This window comes from Loxodonta africana, chromosome 22 (genome assembly GCF_030014295.1).
Source record: "Loxodonta africana isolate mLoxAfr1 chromosome 22, mLoxAfr1.hap2, whole genome shotgun sequence".
Lineage (NCBI taxonomy): Eukaryota > Metazoa > Chordata > Mammalia > Proboscidea > Elephantidae > Loxodonta > Loxodonta africana.
Genome location: NC_087363.1, coordinates 30,570,655 through 30,595,465, shown reverse-complemented (window position 1 = coordinate 30,595,465; position 24,811 = coordinate 30,570,655). Strand labels below are relative to the sequence as shown.

Here is a 24,811-nt window from a genome sequence, read left to right as displayed (position 1 = left end):
ACATCAGTAGGAGAAATGTTTTTAGAATTAGGTGAAGAATTAATGGGGGCTTAATTGTTCTAACTACCTTATGAGGATCTTTCTGCTGAAATAAAGTACACCAGTGAGAAGTGAGGTGTTCTGACTGTAGTTTCTTGGGAGAAAACCGATAAGGCCAAAATGTCAAGGAGGGCTTATCAGGCCTATTAATTTGACACATAACATGAAGATCTGGGTTCCTTAGGGAGAGCAGGGAGTTGCTAGGGGACTCTGAAGTTATCCACCCCATCCTGTCCAGGCCTCATGGATCTGGCCTTCTAAATAGCGCTTGGATTTTTCTTCTTCAGCCAACACTGCCACCACCTGAACTCTGCAGCAGCCTCTGTCTGGCCCAAAGGGCAGACCCCTTCCCATTTCTCCCAACCCTGCCCGAGGTCAAAACCCCAGTGGCACCCTGCTTCCCTCCCCCCAGTTGATTTCTCCTCTTGTGGTGGTCCCTGTCCTGAGCTCCCGCTGACCAATCTCCGTGGCATTAGGCCGGCGCTCGATTCTATTCAGGGCCCAGCACACAGTAGCGATTTGGAGTTTCTTGGCTGGAATCTCACTTGCTTTGAACAGGAGCTAAAAAAATAGTTGCCAGAAGGTACTCTTAAAATTGTTTGGGGAAAGGTTTAATTACTATAACAGTTGTTCTGCCGATTTTTCAGACTAAAGAACTCTGTGGAGCTACTGCATACCTCCCGTGACCACCACCCGCACCCCATTAGTGGCCACAGCTGTTATCACAGGTTTCCCTTTCTCTGGTCAGCCAGCTGAGGGCTACTCACGATTCCTTACTGTACTTGCTCTCCCAAAAATAAGCACTTGATTTCTCCTCAGCACAAATGGACTCTCCCAAACCAAGACTGAGCACCTCCAGCTCCTGGGAGGTATTTCTCTCAGGTGATCCTGCTGCCTCTGTGGGTAGGGACAGCCCTCTGACTGGCTCACCGTTCCACGGTGACCTCAGCAACTATAATTTCACTTGTGCAGCCCCTTCGGTCTCACATGCCCTTCTTACAGGGGACACTAACTAAAAAAACCAAACCCCTTGCCATTGAGTCGATTCTGACTCATAGCAACCCTGTAGGGCAAAGTAGAACCACCTCACTGGGTTTCCAAGGCTATAATCTTTATAGAAGCAGACTGCCACATCTTTTTCCTGCAGAGCAAGCAACTGGTGGGTTTGAACCACTGACCTTTTGGTTAGCAGCTGAGTGCTTAACCATGGTGCCACCAGGGTTCCTTGCAGGGGACACTACAAAAAAAAAAAAAAAAACCATTGCCATCAGGTCGATTCTAACTCATAGCAACCCTATAAGACAGAGTAGAACTGCCCCACAGGGAGACACTAGGCCCTGGAAATGGATTGCTCTTGTCCCCTTTGTCCCAATGAAAAACCTAGGCCCCATCTTAAACTACTTGCTTTAACCCTCACCCAGTCTTCCCTCTTAAATTTCTCAAGCAAACAGTCCACTTCTCTCCATTCCAGGTACCACCCTGATTTCCTCCCTGGATTAATCCAACAGCCTGGACTCTGGCCATGCAAAGTTGCCTTGTGCCCTCCCTCATTTCTTTGGTAGTTCAGTGGTAGACTTCTTGCCTTCCATGTGGAAGACCCTGGTTCAAGTCCCAGACAGTGCACCTCATGTGCGGCCACCACTGTCTGTCAGTGGAGGCGTGTGTGTTGCTATGATGCTGAATAGATTTCAGCAGAGCTTCTAGACTAAGGCTAGAAGGAAAGTCCTGGCAATCTACTTCTGAAACTTAGCCAGTGAAAACCCTGTGAATCACAACAGCCTGATCTGCAGCCCGTCCTGGGGTGACGCAGGGCTGGGCAGTGTTTCCTTCCATTGTGTGTGCGGTCACCGTGAGTCACAGCGTGACTTCATGGCAGCTAACAACAACCATCCAGAATACTTCCTGATATATAAACCTCATAGGAACACTGCCCTTTTTACAGCTCTGCAGTGGCCTCCCGTTGTCCCAGGTGAAAGTCCAAACTTATTAAAGGGACTTCTCAAGCCCCACATGCCCCAGAGCAGACGCTGCCCCACAGGGTTGTCCTGACAGGGCCATGGGGCTGCCTGTGTCCTTGTGTCTAGTTCAGGGCACAGCCTCCTACGTGATGAGGAATGTTGTTTAATATTAGATAGTGCTAGGGGTGCGGTGTGTGTACTGTGTCTCGGCTTTATTATAGGAGGTGTGTTACACATAACCTCTTTTTCTAGGACTTGAACCATAATTTTACCAGATTAAGTTACTTTAGAGCCTGATGACTGTGACTTTACTTTGGGGGGGAGGCATGTTTTTGAGTAGAAGTGGATTTATTTGGTAAAGCTCCATTTTTTTCACTCTGGCCCAAGGGAAATTCAAGATACAGCAATTAAGGGGCTGCAAGGCTGTGGCAGAGTGTCCTATGAAGACCTCTGTGGTCAGGGTTCTTCCTTTTCCCCACACCACAGATGCTTTTTGCTCAGCTTACAGCACTTCTGAACATGGTTGATTTGTGGCTCCCTTAACCCTGGCATCCTTTTTACCTCATGGCAACTGTTCCCTGGCTTAGCACAGGAGCCACACTGACCTAGTTCGTTTCCTGCGATGCAAGCTCACTCTGCTGACACCTTAATTGGGTCCTTAACATCTCAGGGCCTCAGTTTTCTTATCTGTGGAATAACCATTATAATAGCTAGCAGCAGTCAAGAAATCAAATGACGTATTGCATTGGGCAAATCTGCTGCAAAAGACCTCTTTAAAGTGTTCAAAAGCAAAGATGCTGCTTTGAGGACTGAGGCATGCCTAACCTAAGCCATGGTATTTTCAGTTGCTCATATGCATGCAAAAGGCTGGACAATGAATAAAGAAGACCCAAGATGCGACGTAATTATGAGCCCAAGAGACAGAAAGGGCCATGTAAACCAGAGACTACATCAGCCTGAGACCAGAAGAACTAAATGGTGCCCAGCTACAACCGATGACTGCCCTGAAAGGGAACACAACAGAGAACCCCTGAGGGAGCAGAAGAGCAGTGGGATGCAGACCCCAAATTCTCATAAAAAGACCAGACTTAATGGTCTGACTGAGACTAGAAGGACCCTGGTGGTCATGGGCCTCAGACCTTCTGTTGGCCCAGGACAGGAACCATTCCCAAAGCCAACTCTTCAGACAGGGATTGGACTGGGCAATGGGATGGAGAGGGATGCTGGTGAGGAGTGAGCTTCTTGGATCAGGTGGACACTTGAGACTATGTTGGCATCTCCTGTCTGGAGGGGAGATGAGAGGCTAGAGGGAGTTAGAAACTGGGGGAATGGACATGAAAAGAGAGAGTGGAAGGAGGGGGCAGACTGTCTTATTAGGGGGAGAGCAATTGGGAATATGTAGCAAGAAGGTGTATATAGGTTTTTGTGTGAGAGACTGACTTGATTTGTAAACTTTTACTTAAAGCACAGTAAAAATTAAAAAAAAAAAAAAGAAGACTGAGGAATTGATGCCTTTGAATTATGATGTTGGTGAAAAATATTGAATATACCGTGGACTGCCAGAAGAACGAACAAATCTGTCTTGGAAGAAGTACAGCCAAAGTGCTCCTTAGAAGCATGGATGGCAAGACTTCCTCTCACGTACTTTGGACACGTTATCAGGAGGGACCAATCCCTGGAGAAGGACATCATGCTTGGTAGAGGGTCAGAGAAAGAGAGGAACCCTCGAGAAGATGGATTGACACAGTAGCTGCGACAGTGGGTTCAGGCATAACAGTGGTTGTGAGGATGGCACAGGACCAGGCAGTGTTTTGTTTTGTTGTACATAGGGTCCCTATGAGTCGAAACTGGTTTGACGGCACCTAACAACAGCAAACCAGCAGGTTGTTGTGAGGATTCAATTCAGGAACCATATTAAATCCCTCAAAGTAGCAGGGGCTCCACAAGTGTTAGCTGCTGACAATGCTGGGAGCCTGTACTTATTTTGAAATTCTCCACTTACTAGCAGTGTGACATTGGGCCAATTATTTAGCTTCTCTGGGCCTCAGTTTCCTGTTTACAAAATGGGGTTAATATAAGTGCCTACCCGTAGTTTTGCTCTGAGGATTAAGTGAGATAATCTGCATAGATGCTGAGAACAGTGCCTGGCCATAGTAAGGTCTGCTGCTACTATTATTCATTTCTCTTAAAAGGAAGCTCAGGGAGGATCCCTGGACGCTGTGTTGTAGTCAGCTGTATATTTTTAAAATATCTATTTTAAGTTTTTTCCATTAGTGCAGTCTCACTACAGAGATTTTAAAAAAGAATGTGAAAAAGAAAAAAATTTATAATCCCCAGCTGAATGTTAGTATTTTTGTGGGTATCCTAATTTTTTCCTGTTGTACATTTATTTTCTTTCAGAATTGAGCTTTGTGTATTTTTTAAAACATGACTGGAACACTAGCACATGTACTTCCATAGCTCGGGGTAAACAGTGCTTTTTTATTTATGTGTCCAACTTCTCTAGTTACCTGTTGCAGTCGAGTCGATTCCGGTTCATAGCAACCCTATAGGACAGAGTAGAACTGCCCCGTAGGGTTTCCAAGGACTTCTGTAGTTAGTTTCGGGCAAAGGCCCAGGGATTTAGGGGAGGCCCCTCCACCCCTCTGCACCCCTAGCTGCAGCTGTCCCCTCTTGGGGATGTGAAAGGGCACGACTAACCTCCCAGTACTACGTGCATGGTGAAGATACGTGCTGGACAGGTGAATGCTGAAAAAACCTCTGGCCCAAGTGTGCATTTTATTGGGTTCAGTTGTTTAAGTATTTTAAAGCTTTTTAAAATTAGCTTTACAGAAAAGACAGCGTGAGGGATCCTTGTGGTGGATACAGGAATCTAATAGGTGATAATATTGTATAAAACCTCATATAAACACCTGTATGCACACATACACTCACCAATGAATACAAGTAAAACTGAGGAAGTCTAAATGAGATCGGTAGATTGTATCAGTGTTGGAGTCCTGGTTTTGATATTCTACTACAATTTTTTTTCAATTTTTTTGTGTTTTAGGTGAAAGTTTATAGCACAAATTAGTTTCTCATTCAAAAATTTGTACCCATATTGTTTTGTGACGTTGTTTGCAATCCCCACAGTGTGTCAGCACTCTCCCCCTTTCCCTTTCCACCCCAGGTTCTCTGTGTCCACTTGTCCAGTTTTCCTGTCCCTTCCTGCCTTCTTGTCTTTAGTTTTTGGCAAGTGTTGCCTGTTTGGCCTCGTCCACTTGATTGAACTAACAAGCACGGTCCGCACATGTGTTACGGTTTGTTCACAGGCCAGTCTAATCTTTGGCTGAAAGGTGGCCTTCTGGAGTGGCTTCAGCTCTGTGTTAGCAGGGCGTCCAGTGGTATAATTTTGCAAAATGTTACTGTTGGGAGAAACTGGGTAAAGGGAACACGGGAGCTCTCTGTATCATTTCTCACAACTGCATGAGATTATCTACACGGTGATAAACTACGTGAATAACCACAATTCTCAATTTCAAAATCAGCTTTAAAAATTTAAGTGTAGTGTTTGAGTGACCCAGTGCTAGAGAAGAAGCAGTCGCGGATTTTATTCTCTTATGTTTTAAAGTGAAAAAGAGCCAGATGAGCCAAGATATAGCCTGGGGTTCTCCCCGTCCTCCTCCCCAAAGGAAAGCAGAGGACTTAGTCCTTCAAGGCGGGTAAGGTTGGCATTAGCAGGCAATCAGAATGCAAGTGGCAACACACAGGCCATTCATTAGCTCTTGCGGTCTGTTTCCTGGTTCCTGAAACGGGGGTGCCAGTGCTTTCATTGAGGTGTGTTGGCCGGAGAGGGGCCCAGAGTCTTTCTCAGCATGGTTGCTGAACAGCATGGGAGTGCAGGATGGAAACCAATTCCTCTTGGTGGCATAGGGACCTTCACTTAAGGAGACTTACACAAATTTCTCGTGACCCCGAGCTGATTAACTGTTTAGACCAATTTGAGCTGGACTCCATCTACATCAAATTAGACTCTGGTTTAAACTGACCCTTATAAATCTCCCTGCCTGGCAGCTCTGTCAGAATTGGTAGGAGGGGAGGTGGTCAGGGCAGTTTGGTTCAGATGTTTGTTGAAGCTAGCCAGCTGACAGCCGCCATTCGCTATTCGGGCTGGAGGGCTCCAGCAAGGGAAGTGTCCGGTGTCCCAGGGTCTGGAAACAGGAGCCCCTTCTGCTGGCTCTCACTGCTGCGTCTGGGTTGGGAGTAGCACTACGGTTTCAGATTTGGAACCAGATTTCAGATCTCCTCCTTGAGCTAGAAAATCATTCCAACAGATCAGATTTCCATGAGCTCATTCACTGGGATGATCTCTACTTGCATTTAATAAAATATTTAGAGACCTACTGAATTCCAGTTGCAGTTTGCGGTTGGTAATGCTACCGAGTTTGACTTAGTCATACACTTCAATTCCCAAATGTGTTGCGTGGGCTGTTACTGAATATGGGTCGTTACGAAAGCTGAGCTGAGGCTTTGACTCTTACAGAGTTATTTTCTAGAAGACTTAGTTACCAAGAATTGCTAAGAAGTTATTATATCACCTAAAAATGGCAGGTTTAAAAAAATTTTTAGACGTTGGCACTAAACTCATTTACATTCACAGCTTCCCCCGTAGAAACAACCCATGCTACCTTCTTGGTGTTTGTTGAACTATAATCTGTTCCTTGCCATTGATTTAAAATAAACCAACCCTGAGATTTTCCAGCAGATTAAAGCCTTGTTTATTTGCACTCCCCCTTTTTCCAGCAGGAGAACAAAGACACACAGTTGTAACGTGGCCTCTGTGCAGCCTCTGTGACCACAGTATATTATACATTCAATGAAATAATTGCTCTGTGTACGTGCATGCATGCATGTGTGTGGCATTAACAGTTAACCTTTTTTTTTTTATTGTACTTTAGATGAAGGTTTACAAAGCAGTAATAATTACCTTTTTGATGTGGATTAAAAAATACCTATCGCCCTAGTTTTCATGGTGTAGAAACTAGTTGCACAGCTTTAGAATTGAGGCCATTGCGGGTATGGGTGGGGACTATGCCACTATGAAATTATCAGCTTACAACTGCTGTTTAGTAATGATACTGATAGCTGCCTTCTGAAAGATCCCATTCTGTTCATGTGGTTGGGTCTGTATGGTTAGTGGAATCTAGATCCTACAGGCCTTTTCAGATGCTGTGCTGCTGACCCTGCTCCACACATTTCAGTTGGCGTTTACACAAGGCCTAGACCCCTTTCCTCTCTGGTGCCTTGCCCTCAGCACCACCTCTGAATATACTCACATGGAAGTACACAGGCGCAGACACAAACGCACACAGTGCCAGGGCTTCACAGGGATTGAAACCACACTTCCCCAGAAACTTGGGGCTCCTCACTGTAACTATAAATAAAAACCAATGGTGCCTGGGTACAGCGGAGGTTGAATCTGGCAAAACCAATGACCCGTTGTGTCTGATATGTAGGCACACTTACGGCTGCCTTTTTAGATCAGTCATTTGCTTGGCAGATTTGTGCCATCATTGGTAATTTCATTGTCATTTTTATTTCTTCCAGTTTTATGTGCTGAAAGAGTTGGCCAGATGACTAAAACATACAATGACATAGATGCTGTTACTCGTCTTCTTGAGGAGGTAAGTGTTTTGGGGGAAAGGTGTTTATAATTGGTTGTAGTTTAGATTGATTAAAACAATCTAAATCAACTGATTATTGTCTGTCTCAGTGGCGCTCCAGACCACATCCTTGCTGGTGTTCCTGAACCCTCCTCTCATCACTGGGATGAGCCTCCTGCTCTCCCGTTCTTGACCTTTTGTGCCGTTTGGTACCTCTGGTGCTCATGACTTCTTAGTCTTGTCCTCACTGGGGACCTTTGAAGGGTCCCTAATCACCATGGCCCCTCAAAGCCCTGAGCGAGGAATTCGTCTATCCAGCTGAGTTAGACAGAAACTTTTCCAAGGTGGGACCTTGTCAGGTGATTTCTTTCTCCCTTTTAACCCTTGGAACTCATAGGCCTCCAGTAAATGCCTGTATGATCATGCTTAGTATTAGGAGTAAAATGTACTGAGAGCTTAGTGTTGTACCTGCCTTGTCTCATTAATTCTCACAGGAGCTCTCAGAAATAGATGCCACTCCTCCCCTCATTGTACAGTTGTTGATGTTGTTAGGTGCTGTGGCGTCTACTCTGACGCACAGCGACCCTACATGACAGAGTTAAACTGCCCCTAGGGTTTCCTAGGCTGAAATCTTCACGGGAGCAAATCACCAAATCTTTTCTCCCATGGAGCAGCTGGTGGGTTCGAACCCCTGACCTTTTGGTTAGCCCCCGAGTGTCTGAATCTGAGAAGACAGAAGACTTGCCAGTGATCGTACAGTGGCTTTTCAGCCCAAGCCCTTAACCGCTGTGCTGTGTGACTCAGTTGCTTGTGGTTATGTTTACTGTTCTGCCAAGTCTTTGTCAAAATGGTTAATTGGTTGTCGATGGCATATTTTTACCTTAAAAACATGAACCAGGTAATGTTTTCCATGGCATGTTGCCTTTGTAAGTGTCTACTTCTTGCTCGTCTCAGTTCCCTTGAGTTTGGGCTGGAGGTGCCAAGCGGCACCTCAGCAGGACGAGCCACCCCTCTGCATGGGTACGTGAGGACTGCTTCCAAAGGAACAGAGGCCTCGAACCCTTTTACAGCTCTGATTATTAATTAATAATTCCATTTTCCCAGTTAGTTTCCTAAATGAGTCTCACTGTATAGAAGGTATATGCTTATCTTTTTTTTTTTTAATTGAGTTGCTGGAAAGAATGTGGAAGGGTAATTTCTTCAGGTGCCTTTTCGTTGTGCCTGGTCTGGTTTATTTTTAGAGGCTTGTCCTGGCAGGGGTCTGTGTGTATCTGTGTCTTTTCCTTGTTCTGATAAGCATCCCATCTGAGCTACTGCCTTTCTTTGCAACTGGGCGGATTTCCTGGTTAAGGTGTAACTACCCCGGACGTGCCCACGCTGGTGATGTGACAGTTGTAATGTGCTGTGCCTGTCATTGGCAGTGAGTCCATTTCCTGGGCTCGTTGGCTTTGGTTTTCTTGCCTGCCGCATATGGGCGGGTGCCAGGGGGATTTGCACAGGCTGCCTGAGTACAGCCCTTCACCAGTGTGAGGGCTGGCTTCTGGTTCTAAGGAGAAGAGGGTTCCATGGCTTTTTCTGTCCTGCCTTTGTGCAGAATTTCCCTTTGGGTACAGCTTGCCTCCTCCTCTGGCCCATTAGTCATGCTTTTTATCCTGAAATTGGTGAATGAGATGAGTCAGCTACTAAGCGTGGGAGGCAGGCTATTCTCTGACTCTGGGGGGTACGTCAGTCAGTGCAAGTCTTCATTGGCAAAAAGGGGCTGAGACGCACGGGATAGTCACTTTAAGCAACACGTAGCCTCAGAGAATGAGCAAGCAGAGTTAGAATGAGGTCCACCAGTCCACGTTTCCCAGGGAATAAAGGAACTAGTTCTTTTAATAACTTATTTCCAAGAGTCTAAATGATTTATCTGTAGTCTCTTACTCTCATTGTGGAGTCCCTGGCAGGTGCAGACAGTTAAATGCTTGACTGCTAGCTGAAAGGTTGGCAGTTCCGACCCACCTAGCAGTACCACAGAAAAAAGGCCTGGAAGTCTGCTTCCGTTAAGATTACAGCCAAGAAGACTCCATGGAGCAATTCTACTTTGTAACACATGGGGTCGCCATGAGTCGGAATTGGCTTGACAGCAACTGAGAACAACATTCTCATTGTCGTTTAATTTAATGGCCATTTCCTAATGGTTTCCTGTTTTTAGAAGTGAATGTTTATCAGTGTTGGCTGGTTGTAAGAAATGGAAAAGATTTTTTCATTCCTGTAGTTGTCAAAGAGAAACCCAACCTGCCCTCTGCCTTAGTAAGTTTAGACAAACCAAAGACACTGTGATAACTTGTTTAGCTTTTTCATTTCATCCATAAATATTTGTTATAACTTCTTGCTTTTATCCCAGCTGACAGTTTTCTTTATAATTACTATAAAGATTAGATTTTTGGTTAAATGCTCAGTGTGGACCAGGCAAGAACTCACTGTGCCATCAATGGGTCAGGAAGCCCTTGGATCTGGGGTTTGGGGTGTAATATGTAGGAATAAAGGGCTTCATCATTGAGCTCCCTCTTCCACTTGTTTTTCTTACTCTGCTGTTTCACATTCCTCTTGGGTTTTTGTATGCAACAGGAAGCCTTGCCCAGCCAGGTCTTCATTATTACCGTGTTTGCTTGGTTTATTTGCAGTGGAATGCGCATACAAAATGTGGCTGAGGCATACAGATGTCTGTGCTTGTTGGAACTTAGCCACTTGGTTGCATGATGACAGTGTTTGTCACACCTGAGGGGACTGAACCAATGAGCATCGAGCATCTGCTGAGAACTTGTTCTGGAGAGAAATTTTGTAGATTTGAGTTCAATTTTTGTAGAACACACTTAGGCAGAGAAATGGACATTGGTGTTAGCCGGCTGCAGCCACTTGGACTGGATGTTAAGTTTGAGTGGGACCTGGAGAGGCAGGTGTTCAGATGTTCTCACACACTTCCTTAGGATCACTTTCCTCCAGGAACCAAATAAGCTCAACTATTAATCAAGCCTGAAAGGAGCCCTGGTGGCACAGTGGTTAAAGTGAACAACTGCTAACTGAAATTCGGTGGTTCAAAATCACCAGTGGCCCATGGGAGAGAGATATGGCAGTCTGCTTCTGTAGATATTCATAGCCTTGGAAGCTCTGTGGGGTCGCTGTGAGTCAGATTCTACTTGATGGCAATGGGCTTGGTTTATTTTATCGAGCCTGAGGATTGATAAAGGGCCACCTGAGATAAGAACTCTTCTTGTAGAGACTGTGACCAGCAAGGATAAATACGCAGAGATGTGCCTCCTGGTTGACTTGGTAGAGTCACCAATCCTGTTTGTTCCCTGCAGGGGCCATCTCTGCACCTACTGTATTTATGGAAGGTCAGGGCACAACTTGGGGGGATAAGTTGGGGCTATGTACAGCTTATTGGACGTGATACCTGGCTGGCTTCTGGGACAGTGGTGACAGTGGTTACATGTTGGTGACTGTGGAAGCCCTAGAGGAGAGAGATCATCATCCATGCAAGAGGGAGCCAGATCTCTGTCGAGTGAGTCTTCCCAAAGTATGCATTCACCTCAAATGCTTTGCTAGTACCTCCCTCCACCACCCCCGGCACAAAAAAAAGACCAAGCCCATTGCTATCAAGTCAATTCCGACTCATAGCAACTCTATGGGACAGAGTAGAACTGTCCTGAAAGGTTTCCAAGTAGCAGCTGGTAGATTGGAACAGCCAGCCTTTTGGTTAGCAGCCAAGCTCTTAACCACTGCCACCAGGGCTCTGCTTTGAGAGTAATTTGGTGGAATTCCTTTGGTTAGCAAAGAAAGGTGCAGTGCTGCCCTGTGGAGTGATTTGGTGGATGTGTAAGAAGTTAGAAATAAGAGCTGCTTATTCGTTTCCCCATACAACTCAATGAATCATAAAGCTAGAAGATTTTTTTCAAGGGTACCTCAGCTGGCCTGCCTTCCACCCTACTGTGTTTAACAGCTGAGGGAACTGGATCCCAGGGTTGTTCAAACAGAACCCAGATTCTCACGGTTTTACAGTAGGGTGGTTCAACTGGAGCGGTTAAACTCGTTGACCGTGACTCTTGGGTTTGACCTAGTCCTCACATAAGTGTGTATGTAAATATTTGACAAGCAGAAGTTGAAAAAATACTTAACCCTTATTACATGTAATACACTTTGGCATTTTAAATCCTGTGCTGTTGTATTTCATTTACAACAAAATGTGAGTTGTTGATATTAAAATGACTTCTCAGTTCCTTAATGGACTATTTAACCTGTGGTTGAGCTTGGCCGCTAACCAGAAGGTCAGCAGTTTGAATCCACCAACTGACTGCTCCTCGGAAACCCTATGGTTCTACTCTGTCCTGTAGGGTTGATATGAGTTGGAATTGATTCGATGGCAACGGGTTTCGTTTCTTGGTTTTGGACTGAAAAAAACTAACCTAGAGTCTACCTGATTTTTTTAAGCTGAAGGCATTTACCCAAGGCCAGTGGTAGTACTCGCAGGTGTAGGATCTGATGCCCCAAACTGCACAGTCCCATTTTTACCCCAGGTGAAGAGAGTAATTAATATAGACTTCAAAAGTGATTTCATTTCCCAGAGCTCTCCTCCACTCTCCCACCTCCTTCTAAAAGCGATCCCGTTGAATCTAGCCAGCAGCAGAATGGCTCCTGAGGGATCGATAAGTCTGTGTTTGGTGATGGCATCTGTTCCAGCCTCCACTATCAGGGAACATCTTTCCTCCCGAAAGGCACGCGTACCTTCATGTACCAGTAACGCTCCTCCTCTGTGTACAACTCTGCTCTAAAATGGTGTCATCCACTGAACTCATGGGGAATTCTGTGTCCTTAACACTGTCTTTGTCTATGAAGTATGGCAATTGTATGCATTATCTATTTTGAAAGTTTTTTTTTTAAATAAAGCCTAAGTAGTCTTCCACAAAAAAACAAACTCCATGTAATTGTATTTCAGAGTAATTTTAAACATTTTTGTTTCATATGAGGTAAAAATGAGGAACCCAGTAAATTTGAGCTTACTGTGTGCTAAATAGGCTGCATCCCTGTGTCTGCTCTTGGCTTTATTGTAAAAGCATTGTAGAATTTCTGTATTCATTCATTCATCCATGCATTCATTCACTCAGCACAGTTAGTGAGTATATCCGTGTATGGGCCATGATGAACCAATAGCCCATCCCTCAGGTGGAGAGACAGCATGTGAGGTGCCAGATACACACATACCAAAAGCAGTTGCAAAGAAACTTTTTTGGATGCGTTTTTTTCCCTGTAGGAACAAAGATTTGTTTTCATTAATTTTTTTTTTTAAGTTGTGGTAAATATATATAACAACACGTTTTGCCATTTCAGCATTCTTCAAGTGTACAATTCGGTGACATTATTATGTTTATCATGTTATTCAACCATCACCACTAATTGTTTCCAAATTTTTCTGTCACCCTTACCAGAAGCTCAGTGTCCCCTAAGCAGTGAGCCCTCCCACCTGCCCCTAGTAGCCACGGATACACTTGGATCTCTATGCATTTGCCTATTGTACATATTTTGTATAAGTGGGATCATGCAGTATTTGTCCTTATTTCACTCAGCTTGATGCTTTCAAAGTTCATCAGTGTGGTGGCATGTATTCATTAGATTCTAAGGTTCATCTTTCATTGCTTGAGGTCCATTGCATTCCGTGGGTAAAAGCTTACTTTTACTCCTCTTTTAGCAGCTATCATCACATGCTGGCATGGGTAGTGAATTACTATTATTTTAAAAAATATTTTTGGTGAAAATATGCACAGCAAAATAGGTTCCCATCCAACAATTTCTACATATATTTTTCAGTGACATTGGTTATATTCTTCACATTGTGTCAACATCCTCGTTATTTCCGTTCTAGGTGTTCCATTTCCAATAACCTAGTTTCTCTATTTCCCACCTCCTCATCTATGTTTTAGAGTATTTGTTGCCCGCTTGACCTCATATAGATGATTTTTTAAAAGAGCGGTACTCAAGGGTGGTACTCATTTACTTTATGAGCTAACCTGCTGTTTAGCGGAAAGGTGACTTGAGGGAATAGTTGGATGGTGAATTGTTAAGTCCTTTGTTATTTCTGAATACCTTTGTTTTGTCTTCCTCATTTGACACTGAACACTCGTTGGCCCTCCAGGAAGCACAGGTTTTTTGAATCCCTGCTCTCCGTTTTGCCTTTCATAGAAAGAGCGGGATTTAGAATTGGCTGCTCGGATCGGCCAGTCATTGTTGAAGAAGAACAAGACGCTAACCGAGAGGAACGAGCTGCTGGAGGAGCAAGTCGAACACATCAGGGAGGAGGTAAGAGGACCTTAGCAAAGACTCCTGAGGGCGCTGCTGTGGGGTTAGGAGCCGCGGGCATGCTTGAAGATGATGATATAATGGGGTCCCAGTCCAAACGGCTCTTCCAAGGGAATGCTGAGTCCTGAGCCCAGAGCTGTCAGCTCTGAAGTTGGGGGGCCACCCTGGAGATCAGAAGTGCCTTCCTGCAATTCCTTCTGCTTAATACACCTCCCTCCTCTGGTTCAGGCAGCGTGGACGGGATTGCTCAGGGCAAGAAAGAACCCTCACTTAGTTAGAAGGCATGTAGTGGCCCGTCCACGGGCTGGCCTGCGTGTGTTGGACCAGTCACGGTCCCTGTCCTCCCAGGGTCCAGAATCTAATCACATAGGCTGATGAAGACACTCAGCGCTTGGCAAGAATGTGTACAGGTGAATACAGCAGTGAGAAGGGGGTTCGTGAGTCAGGGTAGGGCCAGGCAGGCTGGAGGAGGACTCATTTTAGGGGACTGGCTCATGCTGCTGAGTGAAGTGATAATTGCATATTCCTCATCACAGTATAAGTTGTGTTTGCAGAACAACAAAAATACCCCACTGTTTTCATGATAGAAACATTATTATTGAGATTTCATGATGCAAATCTTGGCTGATGGGGGTATCAGTCGTAAAAAGAGGAGGGGCGTGGAACTTTCAGGCTTAAGGGAGCCTAGGTTTAGCAAGAACAACACTGGTTTTCTGGAAGGGTTGTGGTTTGGACAAGAGGAGGAAAGCTATAGAGTCAGGTGGGGTTGCTAGAAAAAATGATTAGAAGCTTGGAACCAGGTCCCGACTTATAGCTTCTTTCCTATCATCCTAACTGTGTTCTTTTAATAGTGAATTTTAATTGTGGGGACTTTGATCTGATTTCCTTGTTCTCATTTCTTCTCCCTTAATTTTCTGCCAGAAACTTTCTTAGAGGGACTAGGTGACATCATTCATGTCCCTAGGATGTATTCAAACTTTTTGCTTGTTAAAGCTAGTCCTAGTACATTGTTGTCTGGGCTTTGTGGCAGCTTAAATGTGATGTTACAGAGTTGTCACTCCATAAGACGATGAGGCGAAAGCCTGTTGCGTTCTAGGAGCAATAACGTGACTTCTGATTTTCCTGCCCCAGCATCATAACCTGAATTCTTCCTCTCTCAAGTAACTGGCATTGCAGCACACCAGGTCAGCCTGGCTCCCTTTGTAGCCCCCTCCACCAGCAGGAAATACAACCCGGGAACCAGCAAATTGGCCTTCAGATGCCGCCCTACATGTTACTGCCCTTGTTTGGAGCATCCTTGCTTCATACAAAGAATATCCTGCTCTCTGAGAGTAGAAATGCCTTTTCTCCTGGAAAAGATTTGAATTTGAAAACTGTGTTTTCTTTTCACTCATCTTTAAATTACCAGTCTATGTGTTGCATCTAAATCCTTTGGGGACTTAATACACCCACTCCTCACTTATCAACATGGTTAGGTTACAAAGAGCAGGTTGTTATGCAAAAATCGACATTAAGTGAAAATGGAGGATAACCACATCAGGTCACAAAATGGAGGCTGACTACATCGTTACATAACTGCCAGATTACATCATTACATAACTGCCAAACCACTGAGAATCATGGCCCAGCCAAGTTGACTCATAACTGTCACAGCCAGCATTACTCTCGCCTCACACCTCAGTGTTCGTTACTGCTAGACGCACATCATTAATGTGCAAAATAGTCAGATAGTAGATTTTTTACTGTTGTCTTAAATGCAAAATGTTGGATAACGAGATGGTTGGTAAGTGTCTTCTCCATAGAAGACATAATACATTCACTGTGTTGTGTCGGGAAGTTGGAATAAACCATAGACCCCATCTCCCCCCTCCAGTTAAATTAAAACAGAATTGAAATACTCACTCACAGCACTGGTCCCATATTCATCAACACCGTGTACTAAGAGGGCAAGTGAACATTTTTACAGCGTAAGTTTGTTTTAAACTTTAAGCGATTTTCAAAATGGTCCTAGTCAGTATGACCAGTTTCTGATGGCTCCGCTTTTCATCCTGTGTCTGAAATTCCTAGCTTAGGATCACTGAGTACAGAACAGGGCCTGACTGGCCTGACTGGGAGCCCTGTGAGGATGTGTGAGTTGCAGGGTGGGGCTGTGAGGTTTTCCAGGTATGAGACCAAGAATTGATGAGCTGGTTGTAGTTGCCCAACCACAGCTGTCATTGCCAGGATCCTATTCCAGAGTGGAATTTGGTTTCGGCAAGAGTGAATGGTCTCTTCTTTCATTTTACTTGCTGTTTGCCCAGCCTGGTCATCTGGTTACTTGCAAAGTCTGTAAGCTGTCTCATCTACCCAACCATCATTCTAGAACTTTCTGGTTCTTTCTCATCTCTTCTGTATACTACAGTAAAAATTATCAATTTAGGCAGGGGAATGTCTGCCAGGAAGCAATGGATTGTTTTTTCTTAAGTGGGCTCAAACTCAATCCTTTGTTCCCTGAATGGTGCAAAACCATGAAATGCCTTCCCTTTGATTTGGGGGATTTAAACATACTTGTCACTAAGCAGTAAGTGTGTGAGCAGAATTGACGGCCCTGGGCTCTGTCTGCAGGTGTCTCAGCTTCGGCACGAGCTGTCCATGAAGGATGAGCTCCTGCAATTCTACACCAGTGCCGCCGAGGAGAGCGAGCCCGAGTCCGTCTGCTCGACCCCGTAAGTCACCAGCGGGCTGCTTCTCTGTAAGCCGCAGTGCAGGCTGGCTGTTGTTGATGTCCTCAGAGTCCCCGAGGCAGGGCCACTCTCACCAGCAATGCAGGCCAGCCTCCTCCAGACTGAGCATCTCCAAGTGCCTCAAACAGATTGATTTTCCTATTTGAGTGGGATATGGAAGGACAGGTGTTTAGTTTTCCTCTTACTGGGTCTTACTGTTTGTCGGTTTAGGTTTAAGCTTAGGGGTATAACAGAACTTGATTTGGCCTGGCACATTGGCAGGTAACAGGGTGAGCTCTGCTGCTGGAGAAGATACAGTGAAACCTGTGAGAGCCAGAACTCAATGGGACTACCTTGTTTTTCTGGGTCTTGCAAGTTTTCTGCCCTTGACAGTTGCAGTCATACCATTTTTCTGTTGCTGTCTTTTAGTGGAAAATATTTGAGTTTTCCTTCTCTGACAAGTTTCCACCTTACACAGGTTCTGGCTTTCACAAGTTTTACTGTATGAGGTTTTGAGGTCAGAGGTGTCAGGGTGGGTCCTTGGGACAGAAGGGGTGGGAGCATCTCTGTAAATCACCAGAGCATCATGGAGTTCAAGCGTGAACTCCAGGGGCCCAGTGACCTGGCTTCAGACCTCCTCTCTGTGACTTACTGTGTGCTCTTGGCCGAGTTACTTGTCTCTGCTTGTTTCCATGTTTGTAAAATGGAGATAATAATAGTAGTTACATCGTAGGGTTACAAGGATTGTGTGAATTAGTATGTGGAAAGTACTTAAAACAGTTTTGGACACATGGAAATTCATTATAAATATTAAAATAAGTGCCCAGACATCCTGGAATTCTGTAGATGCCAAATAGAGAGTTGATTCTCCTGAGGTGATATGGCAGCTGCAAATTGTAGGCGAAGGGTTGGGAGGTGGCTCTGAAGTGCTGGCAAGCCTGTGCATAGATGTTGTTTTCCTGCGCCGGGGGCAGTCTGATGAGTTATTGTCATGCCTGAAAGTTTCATTAACTTTCCTTGAAACAGTCCTTCTTTGTGCCTACCGCGTGGTATGCCAGGCAGTGGGAAGAAGTGTCCCTCCCTGGATTGTGATTGTATCCCCTCACCCCAGGTTGAAGAGGAATGAGTCGTCCTCCTCAGTCCAGAACTACTTTCACTTGGATTCTCTTCAGAAGAAGCTGAAAGACCTTGAAGAGGAGAACGTCGTGCTTCGATCAGAGGTGAGTGCGCTCCTTCCTCTTGGCCACCCTGGAAGGGAGGTGGCTCCGTTGGCCTTATCTGGCAAGAACAGCCATGGTTACAATGTCATTCTCAGAGGGATAGTCTTTGGAAGAACCAGCCACCTGAACCTTACCTCACAGCTGCACCAAGTACTCAGCAGGTGCACCTCTTACGTGTGCTGGGCATTGCCTTCAGAGTACAAACCATTCCACCCTGACTGGGATGGACAACCATGGTGGAATTCCAGTGTGTGATAAGTCAAGAATCCCCCTGTGAGAGTTGGGGCCAAAGCTCCTGCCATGAGGCCCCTCCCTGGTTTTCTTCAGCTCTGACAAAGCTCCTGAGGAGAAGTGACTTGGAGGCTCTGTGTAAGGGCCTTGTTTTCACGTTACTGCAGGTCAAATCATAGGCTCTAAGGAAAAAGCTCATGAGAACTTGGAAACACAGTTCTTAAACAACTTACTTATGAAGATTGAGCTGAGACAACTCGGGAACTCGTGCTTTTGAGTGGTGCCGGTCACTTTGCTTATATTAGTTTTTCAGTCTTCACAAGAAGACTGAAAGCTAGTTGTTACTTTGATTGTCATCTTATGGTGAGAGAGCTGGGACCCAGGCTGCTAGGTGTTGTGCTTTCCCCAAGGTCACGCAAGTTAGTAAGTGACAAAGCAGAATTTGTACGTCTCCATGACTCCTAACTCTGCATTTTCCCCTTTACCCACTCCTCTTATCTAGGAACTTAGCACTGTTTGTCCTAATTATCACTGTATGCTCTCTAGCCAGAGGCATGGCACAGCCCTGTTTATCAGGCCCGTGTTTGTCAGGTTTGGACTGTGTGCCCACGTAAGCTGGCCCAGGCTCCCCAGAGCTCCTCCAGTAGGGCATAGCACTTCTCACCTTGAGCTTGACTACATGTTGGAGAGAGCCTCCCATTTGGGCTTAGCAAGACTCTTCTGCTTGAGGGAAGGGCCGTATTCCCTTAGACTTCACCTTTTCCAGCCCCTTGTGGAAACCCTGGTGGCGTAGTAGTTAAGAGCTATGGATGCTAACCAAAAGGTCAGCAGTTCGAATCCACCATGGGCTCCTTGGAAACCCTATGGGGCAGTTCTACTCTGTCCTATAGGGTCACCCTGAGTCAGAATCGACTTGACAGCAACAGGTTTGGATTTTTGGTTTTTGTTTACTGGTGGGATGCATAAACCCAGAGCAGCCGAGAGTGTTGCCCAGGATTATAGCCCTGTGCTTCCCATGCTCAGTCCAGTGCTGCCGCCTCCGCCTTCCACCCTAGTCCTGGGCACACACCGGTTTGTTCTTCTGTCAGAATCTTCAACTAAAGCCAGCTGACCATATCTGATCGTGGCTGTTCCAGCTCAGTTTTTCAGGAGTCTCCCTCTGGGTTCAGGACCAGGGGGCTCCTAGCGATCTTCTCTCTCACCAGGGCATTGTCTCTGGGCCTTCAGGTTTCTGTCTTCCCACCTTATGGGGAGCAAACGCTCCAGAGTCCTGAGTTAGCTCTTGGGTCTCTGAATTCTGATGTTTCACATTGTACCTTGTTCTTACAAGGTGAGAATATAGCATGCTTAACTCAAACTCAGAGGCTGGCCCTTAGTAAGTACATGACAAATGTTAGCCATACTTGTTACCTTTAGAATGCCAGAGCAGTGTCCTGGGCATTGTTAGGGACACAAAGGAGCCCCTGTTTTTAGCCAGGACAGACGCAAATGGGTAGCTAGACAGACTGATGTAAGTTTCAGTGGGGGCACTGACAGAGTTTTAACAAAGCGGCGTGTATGGCTCTTGATGTCTTTGCCTCGTTTTGCGCCCTCTAGTGGTACACTTTTTTTTTTTTTTTTTTTTAAAGCTTTTCAGATTTCAGAATCCAAGATCCATTAACTAATGAAGGAATTTGGTTGACCTTCCATACTTGGGAGCTGTGGTGGCACAGCGGTTAAGTGTTTGGCTGATAACCAAAGATCAGCAGTTTAATCCACCAGCCGCTCCTTGGAAACCCTGTGGGGCAGTTCTACTCTGTCCTATAGGGTTGCTGTGAGTTAGAATCGAGTCCATAGCAGTGGGTTTGGTTTTCCGTATTTGAGGGTACAGTAAGTGACAGGTGGGGAGGTGCTGAAGGGGAAGCTTCCCAGACCCCGGTTAGCCCTTGCTCCATGCCCCAGCCCTTGTCTGCCCCAACAGCCCAGGTGTGAATGCCGGCCTCTGACCTGAACCTTGTTCACAGGCTTGCCAGCTGAAGACAGAGACCATCACCTATGAGGAGAAGGAGCAGCAGCTGGTCAATGACTGCGTGAAGGAGCTGAGTATGTCCCTGACCCTCACTCCCCTACCTCCATGCCCTCTCTTTACTTCCCCACATCTGCCAGCATTTCAATTAGGTGGGAGGCAGTGCTGGTTCAGTGGTAGAATTCTCCCCTTCCACGCAGGAGACCCGGGTTCTAGTCTCGGCCAATTGAACCACCACCCATCTGTCAGTGTAGGCTTGCATGTTGCTATGATGCTGAACAGGTTTCAGCAGAGCTTCCAGACTAAAATGGACTAGGAAGAAAGGCCTGGCTATCTATTTCTGAAAATCAGCCAGTGAAAACCCTATGGATCGCAAGCGTCCATAGGGGTCACCAGGAGCCAGGGCCCAACTCAAAGGCAGCTAACAACAGCAACAACACGATAGGCAGGTTTGTATCACCCTTGATAACTCCAGTCTCCCTGCCAGCTTATGATTCAATAGCATTTTTCTTAAAACCAGAGACCTCCCCCTTGCTTGTGTGACACCCTTCATTCATCTTGATTTATGAGAAACTAAGTGCGAGGTTGTCAGCCCTAAATTGTCCCAATTTCCGTCTGAAATGGATGTTTGATTTTAGCTTTGGCTTTCATTGTGAATATTGGGATCATTGAATGCCTAAGCACTTGGCTGCTAACCGGAAGGTTGGCAGCTCAAATCCACCAGCCGCTCTTTGGGAAAAAGATGTGATAGTCTGCTTCTGTAAAGGTTTGTAGCCTTGGAAACCCAATGGGGCAGTTCTCCGCTGTCCTGCAGGGTCAGTACGAGTCAGAATCAACTCATCGATAGCAGGTTTGGGTTTTCTTCGTTTTTTTTTTTTTTTGATGTTAGGCCTAGCTACAGAGACTTCTGTTGAAGATGTGGGAAAGCTGCTTTCTAGTAAGTTGTTTCGTGAAAGTTGAGGCCAGAGTTCTCACTTTTGCAAGTAATTACTCCCCACCCCCTTGCCCTCTCCATTATAAGACAAAAGAGCAAACAGAATATTTTGAATTTCAGCAAAATACTTAGTAAATGAAATACACCCCATATTCAAATCTAGTAAAATGAGCTGTGGCTCTGAGTACAGGTGGAAAAAACCCAAGGGAATTGTACTGTGGGCCAGCAGTGGCTCTTTGGGGACAGATGCTCATGTCTGGAACGTGGGGAGTCAGTGACACACACCTTTGTTTAGTGTGGCCCCTCCTGGCTGGCTTCCAGAGGCTGGCTGGTTCCCTCTGGGGAGGCAGGCTGGGTCAGGGGTCAGGCCCCACACTGAGCCTGGGAATGACAGCTGGGGGCCAGCTTCCCTTCTCACAATTCACTGAGCCTCAAGAAGCCACTTTGCTTCAAGGTGTAGAAAAATGGCACCCCAAGTCCTTCTTCATGTGCCCTCTCTAACCCCGGGCCTCATCCCTGTCTTGTGGTAAAGATGGCCCTTCTCATGCAAAACACCAAGAAACCATTCTCTCTGGGTCTGCACATGCAGCTATCTGACTTACTCCTGTGATTGTTGTTTCTCGGTCACAGGGGATGCCAACGTCCAGATTGCCAGCATCTCAGAGGAATTGGCCAAGAAGACTGAAGATGCTGCCCGGCAGCAGGAGGAGATCACACACCTGCTGTCACAGATCGTGGATTTGCAGAAGAAGGCCAAAGCGGTAAGGCTCCTGGGTTCTCAGGCCGATGCAACAGTGGCCGTTCCGGAGCTTGGGAAAGGGGCATGTGGTGTAGAAAACAGTGTTTCAGGTTTTAGAAGTTTGTGCTGCCTCTTTGGAGTAAACCATTCCTTGGAAACCCTGTGGGGCAGTTCTACTGTGTCCTATAGGATCACTATGAGTTGGAATCAACTGGACGGCAGTAGGTTTGGTTTTTTTGGTTTTCTTTGGAGAAAAAGCCTAATGCATTCAATAGTATAAAACTGATTGCCTTGAATTGGCCAGGGATCATATTTATCACCACTTACCTTTCAAAAATAATCTGAAAATGAATACAGTTTATTAAGAAAAGTGTTGTGAATATGGAGTTTGGGAATTTACTGTATAACTGAATATTCTGTCTTACCCAGTCGTACCTGGTAGGTTTGCAGCAGCTCATCCCTTTAGATTTAGGATGAAGCAGCAAAACTCAATTTCCCATACTAGGCCTTTGTTACATCTGTGAAATGCTTCCAAAGAGCGACTCTCTCTTTGGAAGAGGAGAGATGGACTGTAGAGAATGGATATGGATTTAGGAAAGGTGTGGCCTTCAGAATTCCAGAGAAGAGGAAATTTTACTCCAGAATAAGATAAGAACGTGACTGTAGAAATGTGCTGCGATTGGAATGAATCAGGTTAGAGAAGTTAGGCTTCTCCAGGCATCGTGAAGGAGGAACCAACTTGTCTACCCCGTTGCAGTGTGCAGTGGAGAACGAAGAGCTTGTCCAGCATCTGGGGGCTGCCAAGGATGCCCAGCGGCAGCTCACGGCCGAGGTCAGTGCTTCTCCATTTTATTTGGGCCCTCTGGGTCCAGTGGAAGGTTATCGGCCTCTCTCTGATAAGCTTTGATCAGGGCCATCTTAACAACCGCACAGCGGTATTTTTGTATTTAATTTCATTTTTACACATAAGGTAGCTCCCGGCTGCACCTTGACTCTATGCCTGCTGACTCTGTTGTGAGCCGGTTGTGGGTCTTGAAGGCCTGGCTCTACACCAGCCAGAGCCTGGCCTCCCTGATACCTGATAAACATTCAAATAAGTGAAACAGCACAACACAGAACAAACTGTGTTCAAAGGTGTGGCCTGAAATGGGGCATTTAATAGAGGTGTAACAATTTGCTTTCTCTTTCTTTTAAAGTTGTTTTATCGTAGTTGCCCGCCATTAGTACTTAGAGGTATTTCTGAGTCTGTAAGGGGGGCAGTGTGGTTCAGTGGTGGAATTCGCAGCTTCTATGCCGGAGACCTGGATTTGATTTCCTGCCAATGGACCTCATGGGCAGCCACCACTTGTCTGTTAGTGGAGGCTCACGTGTTGCTGTGATGCTGAACAGGTTTCAACAGAGCTTCCAGAGTAAGACAGACTGGGAAGAAAGGCTTGGTGACCTACTTCTGAAAATCAGCCAGTGAAAACCCTGTGGATCAAAACAGTCTGCTCCTCAGCCAATCATGGGGGTGGCACAAGACCAGGCAGCACTTTGTTCCATTGTGCATGGGATCACCATGAGTTGAGGGTCAACTTGACGGCAACTAACAACAAGTTTGCCTCAAATAAAAGACAAATCGAGGGCTTGAGATCTCTGTGGTATTTGGCCCCAAGTCCACCAGGCAGCCAGGTCCACGGGTTGCAGGGTACTCTGTTAGATTGTTTGTGCCATTCTGGTTTATGGGGTGGGTACGTGGGTGCTTACCTGGGTGCTCAGGATCCTGACTGGGTGCATCTTCCCTGCAGCTGCGTGAGCTGGAGGACAAATATGCAGAGTGCATGGAAATGCTTCACGAGGCGCAGGAGGAGCTGAAGAACCTCCGGAACAAAACCATGCCGAACACCACTGCCCGGCGCTACCACTCTCTGGGCCTGTTTCCCATGGTGAGCTGGGCGGTGGCCCATGCGTCCTTCCTAACGCCCCTCTGCCCACCCCAAAGGAGCGGGGGTCCTCTCAGTAGGAAGGCGTCTGGCATGCTGACAGCACGAGTTGAGTCTTTGTAGTTAGATTCTCATTCTGCAGCTTGGATTTGGATCTCAGTCAAGGGCATAGGTGTCTGCTGGTGGCTTTTTAACTCCATAAGACAAACTGATTATTTTACATCTGTCTGTATCTGTCTTCTTTTCTACTTGGCCCTTAGAAGATAAATTTGGTAGGTGCTTGAAAACCCTCAGGTATTTGGAAGATGTTGTTGTACGTTATTTTCTCTGACTTATTAAAGTACAGGCTATCGTGGCTTCACAAGTACGTTCCAGAATTCTTAGATTGCCCATGCAGCTCTCTTGGCACTTTCTGTGCTAATTAATCATTTTCTTGGTGACATTCAATATCTTTGATCAGGAAAAATACCTCTCTCTGCCAAACCCACTGCCATCAGTTGATTCTGACTCATAGCCACCATATAGGACAGAGTAGAACTGCCCCATAGAGTTTCCAAGTCTGTAAATCTTTACGGAAGCAGACTGCCACACCTTTATCCCATAGAGCAGCTGGTGGGTTTGAACCGCTGACCTTTTGATTAACAACCGAGAGCTAAACCACTGGGCCGCCAGGGCTCCTCTCTTTCTGCCAGGGGTGGCATTTTAATTTTTAAATATTGTTTCCCCATGGTCTGATTTCTTTAGCCCTGACCTAATTTGTTGCATGTTTGGACTTTGGGGAACATGGTTGAAAAGGGGGTTGTCCACGTTAACGGCTCCCTGTAGGAGTTGGAGGAGCCCCTGGGTAGTGCAAATGGTTAACATGCTGAGCTGCTAACCAAAAGGTTGGCAGTTTGAGGCCACCCAGAGGTGCCTCCAAAGAAAAGTCTGGTGATTTACTTCTGAAAAATCAGCTGTTGAAAACTCTATGGAGCATGGTTCTACTCTGACACACACGGGGTCGCCATGAGTTGGAGTAAAGTATTTTTTTCTTGGTAGGAGTGGGACAGCACAGGGCGGTGACCCTTGACTGGTAGTTTCCCTCTA

At 45.9% G+C, this 24,811-nt stretch overlaps 1 protein-coding gene across 8 annotated transcripts in view; it reads left to right on the top strand.

Moving 5' to 3' along the window:
• TRAK1 (trafficking kinesin protein 1) overlaps positions 1-24,811 on the top strand; it is a 170,123-nt gene that overhangs the window by 106,293 nt on the left and 39,019 nt on the right. For all 8 annotated transcript variants that reach the window (XM_023547840.2, XM_064274752.1, XM_064274751.1 and 5 more), the window contains 8 exons: positions 7,584-7,660; positions 13,856-13,972; positions 16,577-16,677; positions 17,786-17,894; positions 20,129-20,207; positions 21,695-21,825; positions 22,561-22,635; positions 23,591-23,728. In XM_023547840.2, the coding sequence (XP_023403608.2) occupies positions 7,584-7,660; positions 13,856-13,972; positions 16,577-16,677; positions 17,786-17,894; positions 20,129-20,207; positions 21,695-21,825; positions 22,561-22,635; positions 23,591-23,728 (827 nt within the window). The remainder of the gene's footprint in view (positions 1-7,583; positions 7,661-13,855; positions 13,973-16,576; positions 16,678-17,785; positions 17,895-20,128; positions 20,208-21,694; positions 21,826-22,560; positions 22,636-23,590; positions 23,729-24,811) is intronic.